This window comes from Syngnathus floridae, chromosome 22 (genome assembly GCF_059516105.1).
Source record: "Syngnathus floridae isolate MCC-2025c chromosome 22, RoL_Sflo_1.0, whole genome shotgun sequence".
In the NCBI taxonomy this organism is placed as follows: Eukaryota; Metazoa; Chordata; class Actinopteri; order Syngnathiformes; family Syngnathidae; genus Syngnathus; species Syngnathus floridae.
Genome location: NC_142434.1, coordinates 1,006,828 through 1,032,500, shown reverse-complemented (window position 1 = coordinate 1,032,500; position 25,673 = coordinate 1,006,828). Strand labels below are relative to the sequence as shown.

General features: G+C 49.2%; 2 protein-coding genes and 1 long non-coding RNA gene across 15 annotated transcripts; all 3 read right to left on the bottom strand.

The window, feature by feature from the left end:
- Positions 1–413: 413 nt before the first annotated feature.
- Positions 414–6,616, bottom strand: LOC148379055 (uncharacterized). Of its 7 annotated transcripts, XR_015855471.1 has the most exons (9): positions 6,523–6,616; positions 6,386–6,448; positions 6,136–6,192; positions 5,250–6,055; positions 3,917–5,148; positions 2,625–3,851; positions 2,469–2,544; positions 1,555–2,398; positions 414–1,282 (listed from the first exon to the last, which is right to left on the bottom strand). It is a non-coding gene; the product is annotated as an uncharacterized LOC148379055 (long non-coding RNA). The 7 variants fall into 7 exon arrangements; XR_015855470.1 differs by having other exon boundaries at positions 414–1,022; positions 1,173–1,282; positions 1,555–3,851; XR_015855467.1 differs by having other exon boundaries at positions 2,469–3,851.
- A 516-nt stretch (positions 6,617–7,132) lies between these two features.
- Positions 7,133–13,818, bottom strand: LOC148379054 (G1/S-specific cyclin-D2-like). Its single transcript, XM_088366978.1, has 5 exons — positions 13,478–13,818; positions 12,631–12,846; positions 11,030–11,189; positions 9,720–9,868; positions 7,133–9,098 (listed from the first exon to the last, which is right to left on the bottom strand). Exons 1-5 carry the CDS (start codon positions 13,670–13,672, stop codon positions 8,940–8,942), a joined length of 879 nt encoding a protein of 292 aa, XP_088223104.1. The 5' UTR covers positions 13,673–13,818; the 3' UTR covers positions 7,133–8,939.
- On the bottom strand, positions 13,773–25,670 carry pex26 (peroxisomal biogenesis factor 26). 7 transcript variants are annotated; one of them, XR_015855415.1, is made up of 7 exons: positions 25,303–25,667; positions 25,098–25,235; positions 24,712–25,022; positions 24,507–24,644; positions 24,054–24,411; positions 22,916–22,981; positions 13,848–13,920 (listed from the first exon to the last, which is right to left on the bottom strand). XR_015855415.1 is itself a non-coding variant. In XM_088366976.1 (6 exons), exons 2-6 carry the CDS (start codon positions 25,386–25,388, stop codon positions 24,311–24,313), a joined length of 774 nt encoding a protein of 257 aa, XP_088223102.1. In that variant the 5' UTR covers positions 25,389–25,408; positions 25,582–25,639; the 3' UTR covers positions 23,858–24,310. The 7 variants fall into 7 exon arrangements, 4 of the variants coding, with proteins under 4 accessions (XP_088223101.1, XP_088223103.1, XP_088223102.1 ...); XR_015855413.1 differs by having other exon boundaries at positions 13,849–13,920; positions 24,016–24,411; XR_015855414.1 differs by lacking the exon at positions 13,848–13,920 and adding an exon at positions 14,796–14,825 and having other exon boundaries at positions 24,016–24,411.
- Between the last annotated feature and the right edge of the window lie 3 nt (positions 25,671–25,673).

The following is a 25,673-nucleotide window of genomic DNA, read 5'->3' as shown; positions in this document are numbered from 1 at the left end:
CGAAAGGTGCATCGCATTGACCCAGCACCAGACAGGTTGAGGCAAATATGCTGCTACTCGGTGGCAGCACTTGGAATTCATCTAGCCTTTCTGATATGGTCAATTTCATAAGGATCCCGGTATGAATAAGACCACTCTGGCCTTTACTTCACTCTGAACTGGGTGGTACCACCCAGTACATGTGCCGAGGCTGGCCGTGTAGTTACGCAACTCTGCTTTGAATTGAAAGCTAAGGTCCTGGAAGTTACACGCTATGTTTATAAATTCAATTGACTATAGCAGCAACCTGGACTGGACAGCAACAGCCTTTTTTGTAGTCAAACAGCCAATGAAGACATCAAGCCCTGTAACAAAACATGCAATAAGTTTCACATTCAAGAGCTGCACCATTGATTGAGGCACATTGCGAATGATGACTGACACCAAAGTTGACTTTATTTACAAGACCACCAACAGGAAGCAAACACACCACTGTTGATTTTATTCACAAGAATGCCCACATGATGCATGACGATTCAAAACAAACCAAAAAATGGCTCTGACTAGACTCAACAGCTTTTACTCTTACAGAAAAATGTACCAACATTTTGCAAGATTCTGAGTTCGGTGGCCATTTTAAAGCAGGGTTGCCAAAGATGACTTACTGATCGCAACAGAGACCGTTTGAACACTTGTCGTTTGCATCTATGGGTGTCTGGCTACTTGGCTTTTGTCAACAATTTAGAATGCATGCAGCTTTTCTTTGTGTAGTTAAAAAAATAAATAAAAAGCCTGACACTGCATATTTAAGTCAATTTTGTTTCAGCCTAACTTTACAATTGTCTTGTCATTGAGAATGTCTCAAATGATTCCAGTTTGTATGCACGATAGACTGCCAATGCCAATGTTTAAAATGGACCACTTGAATTCAGTTCACAGTTTAATTGCAGTTCAGTGGCACACACACACAATTACAGTACAAACAGTTCATTTCATGATTAAAAAAAACAACAGTAAAACAACAACATTGCAAAATGACAGCGCTGAGAGAGAAAGAAAGAGGCATCATGCAGATAGCCAGTGTGCACACCCAGTGAAAAAGTGGAGGGAGGGAGGGAAGGAAAGAAAGAAGGCACAAAAGGAAAAACAAAGTCATACTCTCCTTAAATGCTGGCTGGGCGCTTTGCTCTCACCGCATCCGCCCGTCTGTGTCGGCCGCTCATCACGGGCGAAGGTCTGCCGATGGTCGGGTTCCTCTCCCGGCCGGTATTCGACGTTTGGACTCATCCTCCGCCTCGCGTAACTGCAAAAAGAAAAACCGCATTCAGTTGCATGCGGTTCATTTCTGTGGACACTCGTGACCTATCTATTCAAGCTTGCTCCTATTTTAAGCTCACTTTATTGTGTATGCATAGATTCATGTTTGTTTTAATGTGTTCATGTTCTTTTTCTGTCTGTTCCTATGTGAAGCATTCAATGCTTATAATTTCCTTAATTGTTGTAAAGCGCTTTGAGCTGCATTTCTTGTATGAAAGGTGCTATACAAATAAAGTTTATTATTATTATTGTTATTACCCTCTGGTCTTGCGCTCCGGTCCCTCTCTGTGCAGGCACTCGTCCCATCCGCTGCCCCGGCAATCCTGAAAGGCAGACATTGTGGTGGTTTTTGCAAGAGGAAAAATTCCACTAGCACCTCCCAGCCTTGACTAAGTTAAGTTTGAATCAGGTAACTCGCGGCACGCACGGGCTGGCGCATGTCTCATATGGCCCTCCCGCATTGGATCAATCCGGGTTATGAAATGTTTAACCCCTTACAAAGATGGAGGGAGGGATTTAGGGAGGGAGGGAGAGAGAGCGAGAGGAGATGAGAAGAGGCTTTGGCGCCCACTGAAGAGCAACCGGCCAGTTCCCCCTGAGGAGAGCTGACTTGGCCCCGAGAGGAAAAAAAAAAGAAAACGTGACGTCACGGAGGGCGTCACGGAGAATCTCCTCGTCCTCGACACCGTCGACGACACTGGGACCCAGGCAGGCAGACATTATACCCTGGTATTCCACAAAGGGCAAGGTATAGCCACGTTCCACCCTGAGTGCACCAGGCCATGCAGGTACTGCCGGGCGCATTAGAGAAAGAGAGCGAGAGAGAGGGGAGGGGGGGGGAGGGAGGGGGTCTCTACTTTGCCGATTCGTATCTCGAGGGTCGCAGCAACCCAATTGCCCGTGCGTGCTGCTAGTTACCCTATTCAAACAGACAGGGAGGGAGGCAAAGCGCAAAAGAAAAACAGTCATACTCCCCTTAAACGCCGGCTGGGCGCTTTGCCCTCCCGGCCTCGCCGCATCTGCACCCATCAGTCTCGTGTGGGCCGCTCGTCACGGGCCAAGGTCCGGGTCTGCTCCGGCCGGTGTTGGACTCTTCTTTCGCCTCGCACAAGTGCAAAAAGACAAACGGCACTCAGTTGCATGCGGTTCACTTCTGTCAACGTACTCATTACTTGTCCCCTCCCTGGTCTTGTGGGTGCAGCCCAGTCCCTCTCGGTGTAGGCTGGCGCTCGCCCCATCGGCTGCCAGCTGAAAGGCAGAAAAATAAGGAAATCAAATTAAAACCAACAGTGTGTACACTACGCTTGCAGATTGGATTGCCATGTCACCGCCTCTGGCCAGCCTTGGCTAGTCATGCATCAGGCTCCTCTTCAACACTTGGCGACTGCTTTCTTTGGGTGATTCCTTCCTTTGCACCCCGCTCACCAATCGCAGGTCTGGTGGCCTCCGTCCACCGGCTCTTCGTTTCATACATCGTCTCTTCCACCTTGCAAGACAAGCACAAAAGTCTCGCTGCGCGGTCGCTTGCCGTCGCTTGCGCTTGCCGTCGCTTGCCGTCGCTTGCGCTTGCCGTCGCTTGCGCTTGCCGTCGCTTGCGCTTGCCGTCGCTTGCGCTTGCCGTCGCTTGCGCTTGCCGTCGCTTGCGCTTGCCGTCGCTTGCGCTTGCCGTCGCTTGCGCTTGCCGTCGCTTGCGCGGTCGCTTGCGCTTGCCGTCGCTTGCGCGGTCGCTTGCGCTTGCCGTCGCTTGCGCGGTCGCTTGCGCTTGCCGTCGCTTGCGCGGTCGCTTGCGCGGTCGCTTGCGCGGTCGCTTGCGCTTGCCGTCGCTTGCGCGGTCGCTTGCGCGGTCGCTTGCGCTTGCCGTCGCTTGCGCGGTCGCTTGCCGTCGCTGCGCGTTTGGCACTCAATGAGGGCTGCACAACATTTTGGAAAATCAATGATTATGGCAGTATTGGGCCAGACCACTGCATTGCGGCAAGTTGTGGACAATTCTTGGATGGAGGTTAACTATTTGATCGCAATGAGATCAGTTAGATTAGTTAACTAACTTACATCAATGACTTATCGTCTTAACTCATTACAAATAGTTAGGCAAGAAAACATGTTTCATTTGAGACATGAAAAAAAAAAATTTTGCTGTCTTAAAGTGCATGTCAATAACCTAGACCACCATATGGCAGTTTTCCAATACACGTGCAGCCCTACACACACGTCACCATTGGTGTCCAAATGGCAGCCTCGGGCTAACTTGATCAACACACCACACGAATGAACACAACACTGCTTTGTAGCGCTAAATATCAATGGCAACATTTCGTGATTGATTTAATGAATTTGTGTCAAAGAATTCTCAATTTGATTCAGTATGCAGCCCTCAAACAGACATTTGGACACCGCTGGTGTGAATTAGAAAGAAAAAAAAATCCGTTTCACATGTTGAAGCTACGCAGGTCGACGCCTCCAGGGAAGCGGGTCTCCCTCACAACTCTGCTCCTTCAGAGTGATGCCACAGTGGTCCGTCCATCTCTGATCAGATGCTGTCGCGTCCCGGTCGCCATCTGCAGAAACAGAAACAAAAGTTAGACACTCAAAGAGCACCCCAAGTTGTAGGTCACTTGCTTACTTGATCACAGCGGCTAGCCACTCTTGGTTACCGGGGCCGGGTCGGATCGGGCCGTGCGCTCCCCCCCTTTTGCGTCCGGCCTGCAAAAGGCAGAACATGCAATGAGTTGGGCGCTGCTCGCATCATTATGTCTTCCTCGTGGACGGGCTCGCTCCAACGCCGCCCTAAACCTAGAGAACAAAGGACGCACAGTGGTACGTTAGGCTTAGATCAAGCACGACAGTGGTAGGTTAGAAAAAGACACAAAATGTGACTGTCTCGCTCCAACACCTAGGGGAGAACAAAGAACGCAAGTACCACAGTGGTAGGTTAGGGTTAGATTAAGTACAACAGTGGTAGGTGAGAAAAGGACAAAATGTCACAAGTCATATTGCAAAATTGGACATGAGGAACCGGCTCGCTCCAACGCCGCCCCCTACAGTGACGGGGGAGAACAAAGAAGGCAGCAAGTACGACAGTGGCAGGTTGCAAAAAGACACAAAATGGTACAAGTCATATGGCAAAATTGGACATTTGGCTCCACGTCAAATGTTTCCTTTGGTGTCCTCCCTCAAGTGAGCCGTCAATGGCAACCAAGCGCAAGACAACGCTGGATCCAGACAAGCCAAAAGCACAGCACACCTCTTAAGCAAGACCAACCATCAGAGCCCCAAACACTGTCCAGCCCTGCAACCTTTCCGTCATGCACCCATAACCAAAGGCAACCACACTGCCCCCTCCTGGGCACATGATCTGCACCCATAACCAAAGGCAACCACACTGCCCCTTCCTGGGCACATGATCCGCACACGACGACTTTTGCAGCGAATTGCTTAATTCTTGACTTGATATGGCATTGTTCCTTTGGATAGGCCATTGCTCCTTTGGATAGGCCATTGCTCCTATGGATAGGCCATTGCTCCTATGGATAGGCCATTGCTCCTTTGGCTAGGCCATTGCTCCTTTGGCTAGGCCATTGCTCCTTTGGCTAGGCCATTGCTCCTTTGGCTAGGCCATTGCTCCTTTGGCTAGGCCATTGCTCCTTTGGCTAGGCCATTGCTCCTTTGGCTAGGCCATTGCTCCTTTGGCTAGGCCATTGCTCCTTTGGATAGGCCATTGCTCCTTTGGATAGGCCATTGGTCCTTTGGATAGGCCATTGGTCCTTTGGATAGGCCATTGGTCCTTCGGATAGGCCATTGGTCCTTTGGATATGGTATTATACTTTTCCTCATCCATTCGGCTTCTCTTGCAGCCTGCAAAAACACAGCCAGCCATTAATTGTGTGCTGGGAAGCTAAAACTCGAGAAGACAGCCATTAATTGTGTGTTGGGAAGCTGAAACTTTACTTTTTCACCTGATTTAGGACTCCTCTTCCTCAGTGTCCTCAACACCACTGAAATGGCTCCTCGAGAGCCTCCTGCTTGCTTTGCATAGAAGGATGCTGGCTGGGCGGCCTGTTGGAGTGCTACAAAAGAAACAAACTAGACATTGAGTGCCAATGGCATGATATTTTTGCAACAATTGTCCATACTAAGTAGAGTTTTACATTTGAAAAAATATATAATTATCATTATATTGCAGTAAGTCAGGATAATTGATCAGAATTATAGTTAATATTTTAATTTTATACATACTAAGTAGACTTTTACATTTGAAAAAATATAGCATCATTATATTGTAGTCAATGATGATCATTTATCAGGATTATAATTTCTATTTTAATTTCATCAGCCACCAACTCACCTCACATTGGACGGATGATCCAGGTTTGCGGCGTCCAAAACGGGAGAAAATAACCCGCGCAAATGTTTGTTGCGTAACGGAACGACGACGTTCGAGCGCCATCTTTGAATAGATTTGGTCTGATTTGGACATGACGTAACAAATTCGTTACGTCCATCAGTTTGCATAACACGGAAATAATAAAGAATTGTGTCATTGACTAACATTTCCTATAGTCAGACAAACACGCGCTTATCGGCGGCGTCATTTACGAACCTTCAACAAACAAACGAATGAAAAAATGCTGGCCAGCATTCAAACAAAAAAAAAAAACCGCGAAAAACATTTGAAATAGCGTCGCGGCAAAACGACCAAAACGCGCAACGCAAAGTCGATTGTAGCGTGCCGGGCCCAAACACTCCCTGGACTGCGAAAATCCTGCAAGAAATAATAAATGGCATCGTAAGAAACGGCAAACATTTGCTCGCGAGCTAAATTGCCTGCGGCCTACAATTTACCTCCAGGCCCACCGTCGCGGTGGACGTGACGTGTCGGAGTCACGAGAGTAGACAATCCTGCAACAAACAAAACATAAAAGGCGTGTGAGAAAAGGCAACAAACCGCACATTTTGGGCCCGATTTGAAAACGCTCCTTGCGCTCTCCAGTTAACTTCGACGCCTACAGTCGCAGTGTGAAAATCCTCCAACATACAAACATGGCGTCCGTCGTGAGAGACGGCGAGAAACGACAAACATTTGCTCCTTTACCTGAGAAAACGCCACGCACTCGGTGGCACCTGCATTTGAGAGCTCGCCTTGAGCGCGAAAATCCTGCAACAAACATGACGTCCGTCGTGAAAAACGGCACACATTGACGACAAACATTTGCCAGCATGCGAGCTTACCTGAGAAACCGCCCGCCGCCACTCGCTCGGTGCCACCTGCATTTGATAACTCCCTTTGAGCACACCTGTCTTCAATTCAGCTAAAGACCTGACGTCACATCCGTCAATTCAAATCTTCTTCTACGCCTGATCGTCCAACGGCGCTTGGCACACTGGCGCCACCAGGTGGTCACTACCTGTCGTGGTGATCACTGTGCAAAGGGTTGCTTCGGACTCTATACGTTGAAACTTTTAACACCAAACATGTTTGGATGGATACCCTATCAATATGACCAAACCTCCTTTCGTTTCAGAGCAGGCTCTGGTCGAGTGGTTAACGCCACTGCCTTCAATCAAATGAAAATATTTGTATCGATAGTTCATCCTAAAATGAATTGTTCTTACAAAAATGCTGCAGTCGTTGAAAGATAATATCATGATTTACAAGTGCAACGATTCTAAAGATTGCATTGCAATACTCATGTATAAGTCTTGTACTGACCCCTCGTGGCCAAAAGGAGACGCTGCATTACAGTATGCAGTGCTCCATCCATTTCACTTACATTTCTTTCATGATTAACACACAATGCACATTACACATTCAACAAAAAAAGGATTGCTTAGCCATATGCACTTTTTGGGCCAATTTATTGAGAAACTGTTGAGGTACACAGTGTGTGTGTGTGTGTGTGGGTGGGTGTGGGGAGGGGGACAAGGGGAAGGATCACAACAAACATTCAAGGGGAGTATGTCAAAAATAAACATTTCCAAAATACACACTTTGGTCTTGAGGAGATACATTCACTGTTAACAAAACATATTTTTGCTTGGCTAACAACAATTTTGAATCTAGCTCCTCACTCTTTTGTGATACAGTACAGGGCATGTTTGGAGTAGCACCACACACATGAAATGTTGCTTCTTTTTTTTTTCTTTAGCCAGTTAAAGCACAGTGGACTCTGATTTGAAGGGGGGGGGGGGGGCTGACATGAGGTAACGCTCGATCTGTCCAAATTAACCTGAGGTACACAAACACAGTTCAAGGAAGCAGCAAGAGTACGACCGATGACACACAAAATATTTCATAAACACGAGTACTTCCAGTCCCGCATCAAACTCTGACCATCCCTCTGGTACGCTCACAAAAATGATAACTATGAAAAAAGCTAGAGACTTAAAAGGTATACACAATAATAAAATCATATCATAGCAGCAAACAGGTGAATCACAATTTAAGACGAGAGAAGGACACAAAAAATAGAAGCTTTTGGTAGCAGCAAAGGAAAATGACATCCGTCAACTTGTGTTTTCTTTTCGGAATGAGCTCGTTCAACCCTTTCGCACACAAACATTTCATTTTGTGGAAATGGGGAGACGAAATGAATGAGTGTCTTGGGAAGACCACCTTGGTTTTTGCTGTTCTTACTTGGATGTACACACTTAACTTTCACACTGTGAAACCCCAAAACACGCACGTACGCGCACAAACGGCAAACTTGCAAGAGTCCAATACAAACACTTTATTCAGCTTCAGGATAACTGGAAAAGGAAGCTTTGGCTATGACGATTCAAGTACGATTAAATAAAACACGCGCGGGAAAACAACAGTCTACACAACGTCTTTTGTTGGTCAATGTCAATTTAATCACCAGCTTTCATCACCCCGTGTGGGAATCCAGCCCGAAAAACAAAAACCCTAAATAACTTATAAAGGGGGAGGGGGGGGTTTAAAAAAAAGACCCTATGAACCAAAACGATTGCTCCGTGACCAGGTGTCTTCTTTTTCACAAAGTGCATCAACAATGTTTTTCTGTCACGCCCTCCCAAACTTATCGCTCACTCGAACAGCATCCCGGAACCTCCTGAGCCCCCGCCGTCCAGCCTGAGAGAACTTAGCTTATATTCCCGCTAATTTAGCAACACCTGCGTCTGTCCTGCTCGCTCGCAACCTCCGCCAAACCCCCCCACTCGTCATCGCCTTTCGCCATCCTCGCCACTTCCCGTACGAGCGGGCCCAGCCCACTCCTCCCTTCGGCTTGTACCCCCCCCCCAGGCAGCACAACAGGTGTCAGCCAACACGGCTAGCGGCTAATGCCAACAACTAGCATAACACCCACCCTCGGTTAAACTGAATAACTGCAAAGATGCTAAAAGAGTAACTAAATATTTGCTAAATGTACAAAAGAATATATTTATTAAGCTATTTCTCTTCAAGTATGAAAATATATTCAGGCTTCCGTTCAGGTGAGGGGGGGAGGGGGCGGAAACCTAAGGCACTATCAAGTTTCAACAGCCTTAAATACCTTATTTGATTAACTGTGGCACGTACAAAAACCGTTCCAAGGGCTAACGAACCAAAAAGGAGGAAAAAACTGGGACTTTCTTAACTGCCAGACATTGTCGGATTGTCGGACCATCGCCGTTTGTGGAAGGGTGCTTCATAAGTTGACATCACGCACGTCAGTTGGGGTGCTGGATTGGTCCTGCTGCTGCTCTCGGGATTTGCTGCTGGCGTTTGCGTTGGCCGCGCGGTTTTCTTGCTGCAGGCTGACGGCCAGGACACGCTCGATCTGCTCCTGGCAGGCGCGCAAACAATCCTGGAAACAAGGACAGCCTCACGTTAACGTCACACAAACATTTCGCATCAAGCTTACAACACAGGCTAACAATCAGGGAGTGTCCATAGGATTGCATGACACTGCCCCCTAGTGGCCAAAACGCACACCAACATGAGGGGCGCAATCAAAACCACCACAATGCGCCACTGTCGGAATTCTTGCCATTTTATCTTTATTTAAAAAACAACAACATCTCGGCAGGTCTTCGCATAGACGTGGGCGGTCGGTCGGTCGGTCGGGGGCTTGCTGCCGAGCGGCTGGCAAACAAAAGGGGAAAGCGGGGGCCGGCATTCCTTTGAAATGTTGTCTAATTGGAACCCGATGGGCCGCCGTTGTGGCGGCGGGGGTCGCCGTGGCAACGTGCACCGCAAACGCCGGAGGGGGCGGCCAATGACGGCGGCCCACAACCGCGACGGGGGAGAGCGCGTGGACTTTTTTGGGGTTGCTTTTTCATCTGGGGGGGGCAGAGCAGCAGCGGCAGCACGTGCTGGGTGGCGAGAAGGCTAGCTAGCATGCCGCCATCTTGTCACATAGTCGTTTGCTGTATTAAAATTAAATGCTGCTATTTTTTTAAGAATGCAGGTCAACAATGGCACTCACCACTTCTGTGTTGGTGATCTTGGCCAGCAGTTCGGTCAGGTTGTCTCTCGTTAGCCTCTTGTCCTTGTGGTCCAGATGTAGGCCACAGACGGCGGCGCCCATGCTGCCGCTGGCGATCATGGAGGGGGGGTTCATCGCCAGACCGTCATCTGATGACGACAAAGAGATAAGCGTGTAAGAATGGGGGCGTCTGGTGAACACATGTGCAAGCTCCTCCGCTCCATTTTTCCCAGGCTCTGAATTTCTTTTTGCACTCCCCCCAACCCAACAGAGGAAAAAGTAATTGGAAAAGCAGAGCAGGAATCCTCCTACTCGTCTTCACCGACGACTCCCCGCAGTCCCCGTCTGGACTGCCCCAGCGCGCTGGCTAAATGATGGGAAATGTGCCACCAGCATTATTCCAATCACTACAAAAAAGGTGACGAGCCAAGAAGAGGCAGACATTACAAAACGATCCGGCCAATTGCGCACACACATTCGCCAACGCCTATGTCACTTCACTCACCAGCCAGTCACACATGCTACGCTACAACCACACTAACATTAGCATCTAAATCAACTTTTATTTAATTTTGGCATTACGTACTTGAGTGCTACTACATTTACTACATACTACAAAGTCTGCAAAGCCAAAAAGACTGCAGGAGAGAACAATATGGCTGGACATTGAATAAGTGACAGCTAAGCAAATGTGACAACAATGTGAACTTTGCGATGCAGGTAACACCAACTCATATCACTGGCATTCTAAAAATGGCACGGCAGAAGATCCATAACTTCTCGGCATGTCGCCGGAATCCGGCAAAAGCCAGGGCAATGCAACAAAGTGTGGGAAGAACCCAAGGGCCACAAGTACCAGCGCTGAGAAAGAGCTTATTGTGCTTTTACTGCACTCAAGTAACCTCCTCTCCTCTCCTCCGTTTCCTGCCATTGAATGAGCGGCAGCACATGAAACAAGCTCCTCGTTTAACGCCGTCCAGGATATGAAAATATTTGAGCCGAATTGTCAGGCAGAGAGGAGACCAGGCCTACAGGGGGAGAGGAAGGAAGATCACAGGATTGTCGCCCCGACTTTTCCAACCTGGAGGCTTCCCTGTCTGCACACAACGCCGATAAAGAGGAAGAGGGCGCTGTGATTGATTGGCGACAGCCATTTCCAGGCCTGCGGCACGCAACTCATCCATGTGGGATAAGACGGCTGGAAAATGGGTCACATGCGTCAGCGATGACTCATGACCGGAGAATGCTGGCCGGGCCGGGCGTGTGCGCGTGGGAATCGGAGGCGGGGGGGAGCACAGGGGGGTGTTTACCTGTAGCGCACAAGGCGATGAAGGTCTGCGTGTGCTTGCGGATCATGGGCACTTTGTCTTCAGGGAGGGGAAGCCGACGCATGATGAGCTCCAGAAAGTCGTTGGGGATGACGGCCGCCATGTTCCACCTCAACTTGCCCAGCACCACCACCTCCCAGTCCTAATAACAACAACACAAAGAAATTCAGCTCAGGAGGGTCACATCAAATACAACCAAGTCATTCCATCACATGCCTTCGGTCGGAAATGTCAGCACTACCTCCATCGCCTGGCACGCTTTTATCTTATCACCTTGCGTGCCAGGTCACATTCCTCACATCCTTTGTGTGCACAACGGCGGCGGTGGGTGACGCTAGCATTAGCAAACCAAAGAGCGCTTTCCATCCCGTCACAAGCAGAGACACGCCGCAAAGCTTGGACCATTCTCGCACGCTTCTAACTCTAACAACTGCTCAGACTGACTAAATTGTAACACGTTTTCTCCTTTTCACTGTGAAAATCAGATTGCTGATAATCCTCAACATCTGTGCAATGCACACTATCGCCACCCATTGAACTGGAGTGGAACTGCAACTTGACATTAGCCAAGTATCGTACAACGCAACGTGCACAATATGCTTTGCCACCATTTTGTGGCATCTATCGGCTATTTAATGCCTCTGTAGGCGGGTGCTGATTTCTGCTATTTGCAGCAGGTCTTTACAATCATTCTTTGCATTGACATATTTTCACTGCCAACATGGACATATGTATGCATTTAACATGGCTTCGCCTATGACAAAGTTAAGCAGGAATCCAACTCGGCCCCAAAAAAAATTCAACACTCCCAAAGCACATTTGCGTCAAACATTGCAAGTCATTCAACTTTGAATACGATCCATACTTAGTTACATCTCCTATAAATGCTTATAAGTCAACAGATAAGCCAGGGTGGAAACTTCCTGTTATCATGGGCTAATATTTACATTGGTGTGCTTTGATGTTAGCGGAACCTGTTGGCCCGCGTGCAAAAAAGCTTCTCCGCCGGACTACTTCAATAGGCGCTCTATCAAAACGCCTTCAAGTAATGTTTGGACCCTTAACAACTGGAGCAGCTGGTACGAGCAAATGATTGACAGCGGCCGCACACATGCTAGCATTTAACACCGTTTATCCCCCGTGGAGGCCGTTTTGAGCCCATGCGCTCACTTCCTGGACAGATGTCCCAGCCTCCCCTGGCCGCTCTTCCAGCTAAAGCCGCCGCCGCCGCCGCCGCCATCGTCGCCGCTTTCCTCTGCCCATCCTGTGAGGATATCCAGGAATACGCTGCAGCAGCAGCATCACAACAACATGTCTAACGGCAAGCCCAATGTTCAAACGCAGCAGCCCCATTATTTAGCGAATCAACTTTCAGAACTACTCACGCATGAGTGACATCTCATGCTAATTTGATTTCGTCTGGCGCAACTTAAAAATGTCTGGGAGCTTCAGTGTGAACACTAGATGGCATCGCACTGCACGACAGGCTCGGGAGAATTGGAAACTTCCTGTGAAACCATTAGCACTACAATGTGAGGCCCTTGTGCACGCGTGTGTGTGTGTGGGGGGGGACTTTGTCTTACCAGCAGCTCCGGTGGCGAGAAGGAGTTGTCGGTGTACATGCACAGCTTCTCGGCGGACATGGGCCTGCTATCCTTCAGTTTGGACGCCAGGAACATGCACACGGCCGCCAGCAGCTGCAGATAGTTCTTCCTGGTGGGCATCACAGCAAGGAATCTGTCCAAGTAATTGATGGCCAGCGGGAAGATGTCCTCTTCACTATTTTCAGCTTCACACACCTGGAGAGGAAAGGGGAAGGGGAAGGGGGGGCAAAACAAGAAAGCGCATTTTAGCAAGGACATCATGTTATTGCAAGTAGCCAATAAAAACACTCATTAGGGTGCACAAATTGCAGAAATGCAAAATGTGGGCAAATAGCACTACTCTGAGTGCTAAACAATTGCGGGGAAAAAAGCAGAGCAAAATGTTAGCAATACTTTGCTCGCGCGACAAAAACTTGCGCTTCGCCATGCTGTCTGCCTGCCTGCCTTGTGCCCGAGGACTTTTGAAAAATTAATAATAATTCGTGCGTTGGGTAAAAGTGCTTCTTTTTCGGCTGTAAATTAACACCAACTTGTCGTGTATCGTTCGGCCGAACGATTCGACGCAATTATGCCATTTGAACCCAACTAGCACAAGTAAATATCAAGCTAGGCCACAGTCTTTACGAAGCTGAATTGTCTTCGTGGTGGAATTTCCGACGCTCCCACGCCTTTTGGTGACTCATCTCCACTCAATTGTCACACAAGTCCGGTCGAAAAACATCCAACTCGAGCTTGGAAATGCGTGCCATCGTGCAATTATAAGCAAAAATGAGCTCATTTGCAAGCGTCGAAAAAAACGAAATAGAAAAAACAACGAGCTACCAACCTCGAGCATCCAACTCGCGACGACTTTCCTCATGTACGGCTTAATATCCTTCTGGACCCGCTGGAAGTAGGAGCACTGCGGCAAGAAGCGATCCTCCACGGTCAGCAGGCTTTGCAAAACCCGATCGTCGTGGAGGATGTTGGGGTCCACCGGGGCTTTCACCTCCACGTTCGACTCCGTGCAGTAAAGCTCCATAACTTGCCTTCTTCCTACTTGCTGACTCAAATATGAAGCTGCTCAAAGTGTCACAGTTTGCTGGACAACGGGCAGGAGGAGGCGACGCGCCCCTGGTCGAAGCATGAGGCTGAGCTTGCAACTTTTGTTTCAGTCTTGCTCGCCCGGCTCGCCTCGTCGTCTCCTGCTTCTTCTCCTTCTTCTTCTGCTGACAGAGTGCTCGGCTGTCAAGATGGCGTCAATGGAGATGCGGAACATCCGGTCAATGCCTTCAAAGTAGAAGCGCGATAACTTTCAAGACATATACATTAAAAGCACCCACAAAGAAAAAGTCGCAATTAAATGATAAAAAAAAAAAGTCAATCCTCACGTCTGAAATAATGATAGAATGAAATACATTTACATATTGTAAAGCAGAAATGAGCTAACTGGCTAGCCTTTGCATGACACAAAAATAAAGGCACTTAAACACATAACTAAGGATTCTCTCTCTTTTTTTTACAGGAAACAAAATCATTGCTTTCTACATATTAATATTCAAAGAGGAAACAAACAAACTGGGTACAGCTGACGCAGACTGCGGTCACAATAAATTCCTTTGTCATTCACTCGCCACACATTCTACTGCACTTAATGGAGGGTTAAAAACTCCACATCACTCGAAGTTCTTGCACGTTATTGTGTCAATTATTACTACTACGTTTACTAAAGGTACAAAACATTCAACAAGATCAATGGTCCACAATCATAGAAAAATACTGTATCATCAAAATGAAGGCCATTTCAAGAAAAAAGACCAAACAGCTATGAGGCTGTCTAGTTGCTGGCGTGTTATGGTGGCAATAAATTCCTTTGTCAGTCACTGGCCACAAATACTCAACAGAGTCTACTGCACTTGGTGGAGGTGTTCAAAAATAATTATAAAGAAAAGTGGGGACACGCCATGTGTCTGAGTCAATCATTCACCGGTGAACACAAGGAATGTAAGGAGCAGCACAGTTAGCGCATGTGCTAAATTACAGTCAATACACTTTTTTTTTATTACAACATCATCATACAAAATAGGTCCAGATCCATGTGACACGTCCCTATCACGGGTTTGCACTTTTTTCCCCCCTTCATTCTGTGCAAACGAATGAAAAATGCCAAAAATGTGCAGTCGAATACGTCATCCCTGCAACAAAATGACACAAAAACTGGTTAAATTACATCCGGATGGGAAGTCATGTGCTCCTTTAATTGCCACGCCAGCCACATGTGTCTCTCTTATCATTAAAAAACATTCCTGAGCTGCTTCCGATCATGTGGGAAAACTTTTGAATGACAGCTGAACTTCTTTTCACAACCCCACCTCCCCCCACCGCCACCTCACCGCCTCGCTTGCTTCCCTTCCCCCCCGCAACCAAAGAACTGAATGAGACATGCAGTTTCATTGAGAAAGAAAAAAAAAAACACACACTGTGGGAGCTATTATGAGAGGCTAGCCTGGGAAGGGAATGTCAAGGTTAGCCAGATTAGCTCAACTTCAAAGAAAACATGGCCTGTTTTTCCTCATCAGATTTTTTTTTTTTAAGGGCACCCCAACCAAATATATACATCCCAAACGCAGACACTTGGAAGCGGTGCTGAGACTTTGAGCTGCTTGTGCACGTGTGCTACAATAACGCATGCACGCGCAGAGGTAACCGAGAGCGCTGGGAAAGCGTGGAGGAGCGTGAAATCACCTTGATCCAAAGATTCCCGCCGCATACCAGCCCAGTCGACCTACGAGAGGCCCGCACATGGGCAGACGAGAAACAAAAGTCGGGCGGAAAAATGTCTTTGAAGAGCAGGAGCGGAACTCACAACAAGTGAAATGTGAAGAAAGTGACCGACAGCAGCTCACATTTCTCTGGATCTATGTTCGGGCCCAAAATGGCCGACGCCTTACCATAACGACTTAGCTAGCGTCCCTCAAAACATAAATACCATCCCACCCCTGCTACGGCTGCGTCGCTAACCCCCTAGGGTGTAAAATTGTGAGGCGGACGAGCGTTAGGCCAAAGTGGAACTTCCCCTCAGCAAGCTTCTGGAAGTGGGCCCATCAGATGAAAGGAAAGACGGAAGCGCCAAAAAAGGACGCACGGGCCGATGCTTTCGTGCGCCAAGTTGCTTGATTACAGCTTAGGAAAGGGACAGTAGCGCCCAAGATGCTATGGTTGGAATGCCGCGGCCGGGACTCCCGCCGAGCAATGGCCGACATAGGGAGGAAATGTGCGCACGCGAGTGTCACATGCTGGCCTGCTCCCCAAACGTGAATGGCAGTTGATAAAAATGTCTCCGGGTACAGTCACATGCCCGGCAGGCTATTCCGAGCGTGGAAAAGTGGAAAGAAGGTGCTTTCCCGCAATGGGCCATTAAAGTGCCACTGGCTATCATTTCCTCCATCGAGACGTCATTAATGCATCACGTAGGCAGCCGCCATGGAACACTAACAGATGGGGGGGTGGGGGGGGCGTTTCCTCACACTGTGCCTTTGGAATGTTTGGGCTATTCCTAAAGTCATCATTCAAAGTCAAATGGCAACATTTGGAAGCCAGACAATGCGGGGACAGATAGCAACATCCGGCCAGCCCTGCTTTCTCGCCAGCTCGTCTGGCGCTTTGGAACACAAGAGGGGTTTTCTTCTCGGCGCCGGGGACCTCGGGTCACGGGTCCCCCCCCTCCCCACTACCTCAACCATGAAGTGTGTATACAAGCGTGACATCGAGCAGCTTGCCTGGCTCACTCCTAGACGCTCCACAGAACATTGGGCCATTCTCCACGGCGCCCTTCAGAACCAATACTTCCATTGAGTTCAAAGGTCAGGGCCCGAGAGATGAAAACTACAGATGTCAAGCATGAAAAACGTTCTGGAAACATACAAGGTCCAAAACCAAAGGGCCACTGAAGAGCACGCTTTTTTTTCTTTGTGGATGAAGTCATCAAGCAACATATGCGTGTGACATCACTTCCTCGCTTTTTAACAGTTGAAGGGACTCCTTGTTCGCTCCAACCATCGGATTAGATGCGCTCCAAACGGGGCACAAAGCCACGTTGAGCGTGTCGGCCGCAGAGCTCGACGGCTTTTAGGTCGGCGTCTGGATGTGCGTTATGTAACTCCGACTGAAGGGGGGGGGGCACATGTGGCGCAGTGGACGGAGCCAAAAGCCGGCGGCCGCCTGTCGCAAGTGAACAAGTGTGTATGTGGTCACAGATTAGGGAAGGGGGGGGGGGAGGATTCTGGCAGAGGGGCTCGGATGGCAGCTGTTGACAACTGGAAGCAGATGATTGGCTAAGGCCAATGAGAGCCTGCCTGTGTCACGACAGGCCATCAGGGAGACAAGAGCATTGCAGCTGGACACTTGGAAGACAAAAAATATTTTACAGTTTGCAAGGCAGAACTTCCAAGTTGAACAGTAAAAAAGTGCTCACAGGGTTAACCGACGGACTCGGAGGTTATGTTCCCGAGCCGTAAAGAGTCACGGGGACCAGACAGGGTACCCCCGAAAAACACCATTTTTTTTCGCCCCTCTCTAAAGGGCTTCATTGTTCCGCAAATAGCTCGGCTTTCTTCGTGCCTTGGCTTCCCGTTGCGCACACGGCAACGTTTCCACTCCTGCACGCTTACATTTCCCTCCTGAGAGAAAAGGCGGAGGAAATGGGGAGGGAGGGTGGAACGGAATGGGAGGGGCGGGGCTCGCAATTTGGAGGCTTTCTAAGCGATATGCTGCTTCCAAACGTGCAGCAAAGGGGAGGGATTGTGTCTGGGAGCTGCTCGGTGTTTTCCTGTGCGCCATGCGTGCTAGCCTCCAGTGGCGGCATAAAGGGGCCCTCTGTCAGGCCCCCAGTCAGATCCGGACCCAATTCGCCTCATTGCCTGATTACATTCAGCAGCGAGAAGACCTTCAAAGACACAAACGTGCTCTGAGGAGTCGTGCCTGGTTAAACAGGTGACCCCAAGAGGCGAGGTCATGGAAGGTACACAAGCAGCGTAACGAGCCTGGAAAAGCCGGGATAACTTAGCTTAGCCACATCGTGGCATGAATGATGTGCAAACACAGATTTCAGGAACCAAAGATAAACAAAGAATTGGATGAGCTCAAAATTTCAAGGCAACAAAGTCACTTATTTCACTTTTTTTGCAGACAGTCAGATATTAAAATTAACCTAGCAAAGATTGCGCAATCATCATCATCAAGATTGCGCAATACAGATCTGACCACACAATGTTATCCGGCAGCAGTTATGACATTAGCGGTAAGCATTAGCCTGACTCCATTTGTCACACAGGTCCAACGGTTTCAGGCTACTGTTATTCTTTTACCATCGCGTATCAAATTTCTCTCCATTTATTTGTTGTGGTCGTTTGTTTTGGGTGGCGCGTCGGGCCGCTTGGATCCCACACTAACAAATCCAGTTGAACAGGCACAATGACACAAAAGCAGCGCAAAAACACACAGGCGTCAATTAAATAACGAGCTTGACGGACCAGATAAGGTTTTGTCTCGAGATAGATCGTGACAGGACACGACTGTTCCCACAAGCCCATTCCCACGTCGCATTCAAGCGGATTGGGAAGACACTTGTCGATGTGGAGAAAAAATAAAGAGGCGGGGCCCAAGATGGAGTACGGCGCTGTGAGAAAGAGGTCACGGCGCCCGAGTGTCGTGGAGCCACCACGGGCCGCTCGGTCGCAGGCCGGCGCTTCCCAGGACCGAGACCACGTCCCCAGGGGGGAAGGCCGAGGAAAGTTCCGGCGGGGCTTCTTTGCGACCTCAGCATATAAGGACAAAACGTCACGAGCCCAAGTAGCTCGTTTTCAATCACACGGCTTTGTCGGCAAATTTTGACTTGGTCGCTGGGCCTTACGTAATGGCCGCCAACAGGAAGTTGTTAGGACCCATGTTATGGTTGGACGTACGGGCCAGAGCCCGGAGCCCTCGGTCAGGATTCCCACCGTCAGCGAGGAAATGAAAGCGCAGGGAGGCTTTCTTTTTATGGTTAGCCCATCAAGACATAAATAATCCCGCTCAACGGCGGAAAGGGAAAAAAAAACGATGACGGCGCAAAAAGAAAATGCAGAAGAAACGCGTACAAAAACACTGGCGACAAAAGAGAGGTGAAAAAAAGCCGCATCAGATTCAAGTGTGTTGACCTGGAAAAAAAAAAAAAGAAAGCTGACATTGTTGAGGAATGTGTGAAATGTGAAGCGTGGGAGGAAAGCTTCCACACATGTGGCTGTTAGCTAGATGTGAAGAGCTGCCAAGGCTCTCAAGGTGCGGCCGCTCTCACTCTACCTACCCCGATTGGGAGGGGGGCATTTCACAGACGATGGCTTGCTAGCAACAATGCTAAGCTAAAGTCACACTGAAGCTCGGTACGATCGCGCAACGAAGCGGAAGAATCTTACAATTGACATTTTAGTGAACCCGAACGGAAATCAGATTTGTAAAGAATCGGGAAAAACACAACCAACGTGAAGGGCAAGTTTCGCTCGTGTTTACTTGGCGTATTGGAAAGTTTTTATGTCACAAGGCATCATTAAGTCCTATGAAGCTCTCCAACTGACAGCTGATATTGCGCCGCGTGTCCGGGTGGTGCTAATCGCGGCAAAGATTTCCAAAGCGTTGTCAAATGTGCCTTTCTCTCACGGCTGATAAGACAAATATGTGACAGCCAGGGAAACGCACACAAGAGTGAGAAAGTGATAAAATTCCCTTACGCTCCAATCATTTCCTCCCCGCGGAGCGCTAGCGATACGCCGCCGCCGCTGCCACAGTTCTAGCAAAACATCACGTTTACATTTTCTTACGGAACATGGATTGCTACTTTTCAAACGCAAGTCTGGGACGACGACGGAGAAATGGCCATAAAGCAAGTATGTGGCCGGCACGACTCGACGGCCAGGTTGGATTCTTGAGTGACATGCCTGGCGCCTAGCCGCTGACAGACGGCCTAGCGTGGGAACCCGGCAACATCCCAGCTGATTGCGCAGCCGTGAAATTGCACAACGTGTCGACTTTTACTGAGCGCCACTTCTCCAAAAGCTAAAGTTTGGCTTTGTGCTGACTCGGGCCACATTGAGAAGACGCTGAGTTGCATGTGGCCCGCACGACTCCGGTCCCCCCCCCCCAAACAGAGCGACTTAACGACAGCGAGCGACACCCGTTTGAGCGGCCGCCCCGACGGGCACGCGCCAACACGTCCGGCGCTGCGCCTGTTGGGAACCAGAATTTGTTCTCACAACCCCGGCAGGCATTATCAAACGATCTGTTGTTGCGCATGGCGGCAAATACGCCGGCGTGATGGAGTCGCGAAAACGTGGCGGGTTGGACTTTTGGCAACAAAGTGCAGCCGTGGGGTACCGAAGGGGCCCAGTGTCACTTTAGTCTTAGCATTTGAATTTCCCACTTTCATGGAAGGCAGCATCAAGCCACGTAACTTCTTTCCAAAGCATTTAAATATTACAAATAATGGCCAAACGGAACATTGCGTGGGCCGAGAGGACTTGAGCTTTTTTTTTTTTTTTTTAAATCAGGGCAGAGAAAGGACGCAGTGACGCGACGTTCGACAGCGGCGAATTGTCGTACACATCAAACACGTTCGCCCGGGGCACACTTGATATCGCCTTTCATTTGAGTTGAGGCTCTTCATTCATTTCGGACATTTACAGTCGACCGCCCACCGGCCCCCCCCGCTCGCCCCTGCGCCGAGGCCCCCGCCAGCCGCGCTGGAAAAACCCCGTGCATCTGACTCGCATGGCCTGGCTCCACTTGTGTGTTCTGCTTGGCCCGCGCCGCTCACTCTGGAGGAGGAGGAGAGCTGGCCAATTATCCGCCGCCGCGAGACCAGTATGATGTCATCCCCCTGCTCCGCCATAACAGGCTGCAGATGAGGAGGCCTAACGAGAAGCAGGGCCGCGTCAAAGACATTGCGTTGCGCGGCCCTCAACTTGCGACAAAATCCCAAAGGGACGGCACGGCACGGCAATGCAGAGCCATGACGTCGTCGCACAAACAAAGACGTGAAAACTGACTAAGAATTAAGTTTCCCGAATGAAGTGGTGCAAGAGGCTGCGCAAGACTGAAAATGATGACAGTGTGTTCTAAAAGTCTCGCCGCACGTTTCGTATTGTATCGGTGCGTGGGTATCGGAGCGTCACTCTTGGCAATCGGACCTATTAGCTTAGCTTTCAGCATGGCTTTTTTCAACCTTTGTAGCGTTGAACGCGGTGCACCCGGCGAGACAGCAGGGAGTTCAGCTGGGGCTGCGTCGCCTATACGTGCCTTGAGCAAAAATACCTGCGACACTCCCCGGAGAGGCCGGTGGGGGTACATTTGTTCTCACACGCTCGGGCGCCAGGCCGCCCGCTTCCTCCGGGGCGGGAATACGGACGCCACATCAGAGAGGGCGCGAAGCGAGCCTGCGGGCCGCCGTTGATCTCCTCCCGTGGCCGCCAGCGCTTCCCACAAAACCGAGCGCCGCATATAGACGGCGGACACGACGCGTAGGCTCGGCGACGGGCCGCAGTGTAAACAAAAGGCGCCTTTCACGCCGACGACACGCCTGCCGCTTTGTGACTTCTTTTTTTAAATTCCGGAGTCAAAAGAGGCCAAAGTGCGAGGCGGGCGGGCCTGCCTTCATTTATCAGCCGGGACAGATGAAGGCTTTTTTTTTTTTACACATCAATTGAATCAGCAAGGTGGCATCACAGCAAGGCGGCTAAATGTGACAGGAAATGACATCACATCTGGGGGAAGCCCCTCTTTTCTGCTCCAGCAAGGTCCGCAAACACGTGCTAACTTTGGCTATATGGCAAATTGCAGACACCGTGTAATGAAAGACTTGCCATTTATTATTTTTAGCCCAAAAACAACACAAATGCTTGCATTCAACGTGCTGTTCAAAATGTAGATTCAATGTTGACATGGAAAATAGTCACGACGTCAAGAGCTTTTTCTTAATCGCCAGATACGATACGTCGATTAGACATGCAATGCGGCTATACGGTAGAAGTTGATTTACGGCGGAAAATTTGGCTCCATGACATCAGCCCGCAAACGCGCAAATAAAGTGCACGGGGCATGACAAGCATGTGCAAACAGCACGGCTCCATCAAAGCGCCTTATCGGCCTCCCCTCCACTCCAAAGAAGACCTCCCCCTCCGTCTTGTCAGCGCATCTCCCGCGGAACATTCCACCCGCCGTCCCACCTCGGCCCGACGCCGGACTTTCCCACAGAACCCTAAACCCGATGAATGAGAGCGGGTCATTGTTCCGTCGCCATCCCAGCAACTTCCTCATGGAGGAATGCTTGAGGAATGCCGGCGCCGGCTACCTGGCATTAGAGGAGCTTTGTGAAGGGGGTCAAAGAGCTCCCACGATGGAACTCAACAAAAATCCCATTTGATTTTTGCCACTCGGCAGAACAATAAGCGTGCGGCGGCGGTGGTGGTTAGCGCTTGTGCGGTCCCAAATGCCAAAGAGAAATTTGGCCCGGAGGTGTAATTGCACTCATTCCTCCTTACGGGAGCTTTTAATTGAAGGTGCGCCAGGCGAGGATTTATTAGGCTACGTTCCGATCGTGTCCGGATGAGTCTTCCTTGCGACAAGTCGCAACCGGACCACGTGTTTTGTTTACAACGACTTTGGGATTTTTGTTTGGCCGCCGTGGGAACCAAACGGCGAGGGCAGGTGGTGCAAAGGTTTGAAGACGGCTGTTAGGACAGGAAGCAATTTGACAGTAACCCGAGCGGCCCGGCTTCAAATCCACGCACAATGTACTTGCCGACGCGATAAGGAGCGCAGATAAGGCGGTGACTGAAGGGGAACGACGGGCGGGGCACCGCGAATGACAAGGGGGCGCTCATTCCGTTTCACACCACAAAATTGTCTACTCAGCTTTTTTTTTTTTTTCTTCCCCCCTCCACCCTGAACACATTGAACGCACATCATGGAATCGCAGCGAGAGCCACCCAAAAGTCACGTCAAGCTCCAAACCAAACCGCCGCCCCACATGGCTGGATTTTTTTTTTTTCTTCTCCTCCCTCCCTCACAACAAAAGTCAGCACATGTTTTATTTACAACACCCTTCCAAGAATCGCAACCCAGGGAAAAATGTTAGCTAGAATTCCAACCGTTCACGATAAGAAGCAGACTCTGATTTATGCTGTTGAGTCAGGGATTCCCAAGTATTGACATTCAGGGTTGGATAATAATGTCTAGAAATGTTTCTTGGACTTACCCCAATGAAGGGTTTTGGCCTTTTGTCTTTGAGCACATGTGCCAGCACAGGGGCTGCGCCGGTGCCCTAAAGGGACATCAAGAGCAGTATTTAGTGCTTACTCAGTGACTACACACAGCATTAAGTGAAAGTGATATGGTTTAATGACCGCCTTATCGACATCAAACGGAGAGCATAAAAGTGCCCGACTTTTATTTTCAACATCACCGTGGTTACCAAAAAGGTGTGGTGGAAAAGTGAAAGAGTTCTAGACTTCTAATCTTATTCTTTAACCTGAACGGTCATACACACAATAAGCTCAACAAAGGACATTTGTCCATGTTCCGGTCCGGCGGCCATTTTGCCACTCGTTCTATTTAATCAACAATTAAGTGGCAAATTTCAAAATGGCCGCCGTTTGCGTCTGCCTAGTACACGGCTGCTTTCAAGTAAAATCCGCAAAGCTGATGGAGGTGACATCAGCTCTATGGTTGGAATAAATCAAAAAGCCACACCAACAATCTGGTGGCCGTGCTTGAGGCTGATTTTTCCCATGCTGTTACAACATTAAGCGGCATTATTGATGACGCTAGTGAAATGTCTGGAATGCGGCGCGAGTGGGGAGATGGAGGGATCTCTTCGAAAGCCAACACTCCACAAAAAAAAAAAAACATTTTCTCCAGCACACGCTCACCTAGCAACGAGCTAAACACGCATCAACATTGGCGACGTGACGGCGACGCGTCGCCGCAGGGGCTGGGGGAGCGCGCCGGCGGCCATTGGGATTCATTTACACCCGTGTGGTTCACTCCAATTACAATAACCATGCCATTAGCCTCCAACTGCAAAATAACACCATCTCGCTACAAATACTACACAATCCGATCCAATTACGATCTTTTTTTTTCCTTTAGCAGTGAACCAGTGCGGCTCAACTTGAAAAGACCCAGGAAAACGCAGACGTAGGCTCAACTCAGTTTATTGTCTTTATGATGACGCAGATGCAGAGACCAGGAAACCAAAACAAATGCATTAATACTATATACAGGTGCTTCAACATCCGGGGACTTCAATCGCATGAAATGTGTTGTCTTGCATATTAGACAGCCCAATGAATTTACCTAAATGAAATGGAGGCTTTTAAAGCTGTGCTCCTCACCAGTGCATGTCTGTCCAACCCATTGAGCAACGGTCTCAACCAGCCAACCCACCTGGTTGCTCAACGCCTGCCTACCTGGCGGAAGCTGCACACAGGTGCACCTGGTCGACTTAATTACTGCTCACAGAACCAAGGCTATGGCACCCTCTTGTGGCCAAACGAAACACAACTTTAATATTGCTTTCATATTGTAAGAGGTCTTGCGCGAGCCAGTGCAGAATGACATTAAAAAGATTAAATCACGACAAAGTCCGCATTCAGTCTTTCTGAGCTCGATAATATGGAGCCACCATGACGTTCCACATCTGTCGAAGAAGCTCATGTAGTTTAGAAATCCACATAAAGGAAGACGGAAGCGCTGCAGGACAGAGGGGAGAAAAAAAGGGAACGCGTATATATTGACCATATTCTAAAATTGCTCAGATTTGGTTTTCTTTTGACGCAACAGCCAACCTGGATCCAGACGTAACACAAGCATGTAGAGAATAACAGCAGCCAAGACGAGTTTATGGAATGGGAAGGATCCGCAGGCGGCCGTCAATCTCCTGTAAGTAACCCTCAACAAGGCCTCCACTTTATGGAGAAAGGAACCTGTGCATGTTAAGAGTGACAAATGTATGTGTTGCTCTCAAAACAAAGGTCCAGGGAGTCTTCTCACCTTGCGTCGAGGCATTAGCAGCAGTTACGCTACAATCTGCGTTGACATCCGGCACCTTCCTGTCACGTTCCTCTTCTATGATTTCTAGCGCCGTCTGTCGTTGCTCTTCCGTGAACGTGGCGCCACCCAATTCGCCCACGACAAGTTCCCGGGCCTGATCCGTGAGCCCGAGGGGCAGGAGGACGTACAGCAAATAGAGCTCAGCTATCGTACGAAACTCATCTAGGTGGATGTTAGACGGGCTGCCCAGCCACGATTGGGTAGCCTCTTGCACCGCTGCCGGCTCACCCACTTTGGAATAGAGGAGGATGCTGCCGGAGAGGCGGCGAGTGAACGACAAACACTGTGCAATGACATCATGGACAAAGTGATTCACATGTACTCACCACATTTGCAATATTTTAGCTGGTATGTCCTCCATATGCTCATAATGCTTCAAGACCCAAGCGAGGACACCTGGCCACAGGTTGAGCTCAGCCAAAGCTTGAATGCCCACGATGCAAAAGCCAGCCTTGAGCTCACCCCTATTTGAGTGGATACATGATCATGTCAATAAATAATAATCGATTGAAGAAAGACTGAACACGTCACCTCACGTCCGCTTCCTCCTCGTGGGCGAGGCACTCCAGCCCTCTATCGCAGATACGGAAGGAAGCGTCGAAGTCTGTATTGATCATCAGTTGCTCTGTGGCATCTTCTAACATGTCCAACAGTTTAGTTTGCGTAGAAGACAGCGGAGGGTTGAATACGGGCGTAAAATCGCCGCTCAATGTTGGGCTGCTCATGACTTCAGTTACAATTGAATTGTATGAAGTCTGTAGAACTATGTTACAAACGTCTTTTGTTGCTAAAAAGATCCTAAATACGCACCCCGGTGTGTTATTTGTACACAAGACGGCCTCCGATGAATGTTGTTGTTGACATTTCCGGGTTGGGAATGTTTAGCCAATGGGAAGTCACGT

Coding starts and splice junctions, on each gene's coding strand:
- LOC148379054 (XM_088366978.1), bottom strand. CDS start 13,672: ATGGAGCTTTACTGCACGGAGTCGAACGTGGAGGTGAAAGCCCCGGTG. Junction 11,190..12,630: donor TCTCGCCACCGGAGCTGCTG/GTAAGACAAAGT, acceptor TGTTGTTATTAG/GACTGGGAGGTGGTGGTGCT. Junction 9,869..11,029: donor CATCGCCTTGTGCGCTACAG/GTAAACACCCCC, acceptor TGTCGTCATCAG/ATGACGGTCTGGCGATGAAC.
- pex26 (XM_088366973.1), bottom strand. CDS start 25,496: ATGAGCAGCCCAACATTGAGCGGCGATTTTACGCCCGTATTCAACCCT. Junction 25,236..25,302: donor GAGGAGGAAGCGGACGTGAG/GTGACGTGTTCA, acceptor CCACTCAAATAG/GGGTGAGCTCAAGGCTGGCT. Junction 25,023..25,097: donor GCTAAAATATTGCAAATGTG/GTGAGTACATGT, acceptor CCTCTCCGGCAG/CATCCTCCTCTATTCCAAAG.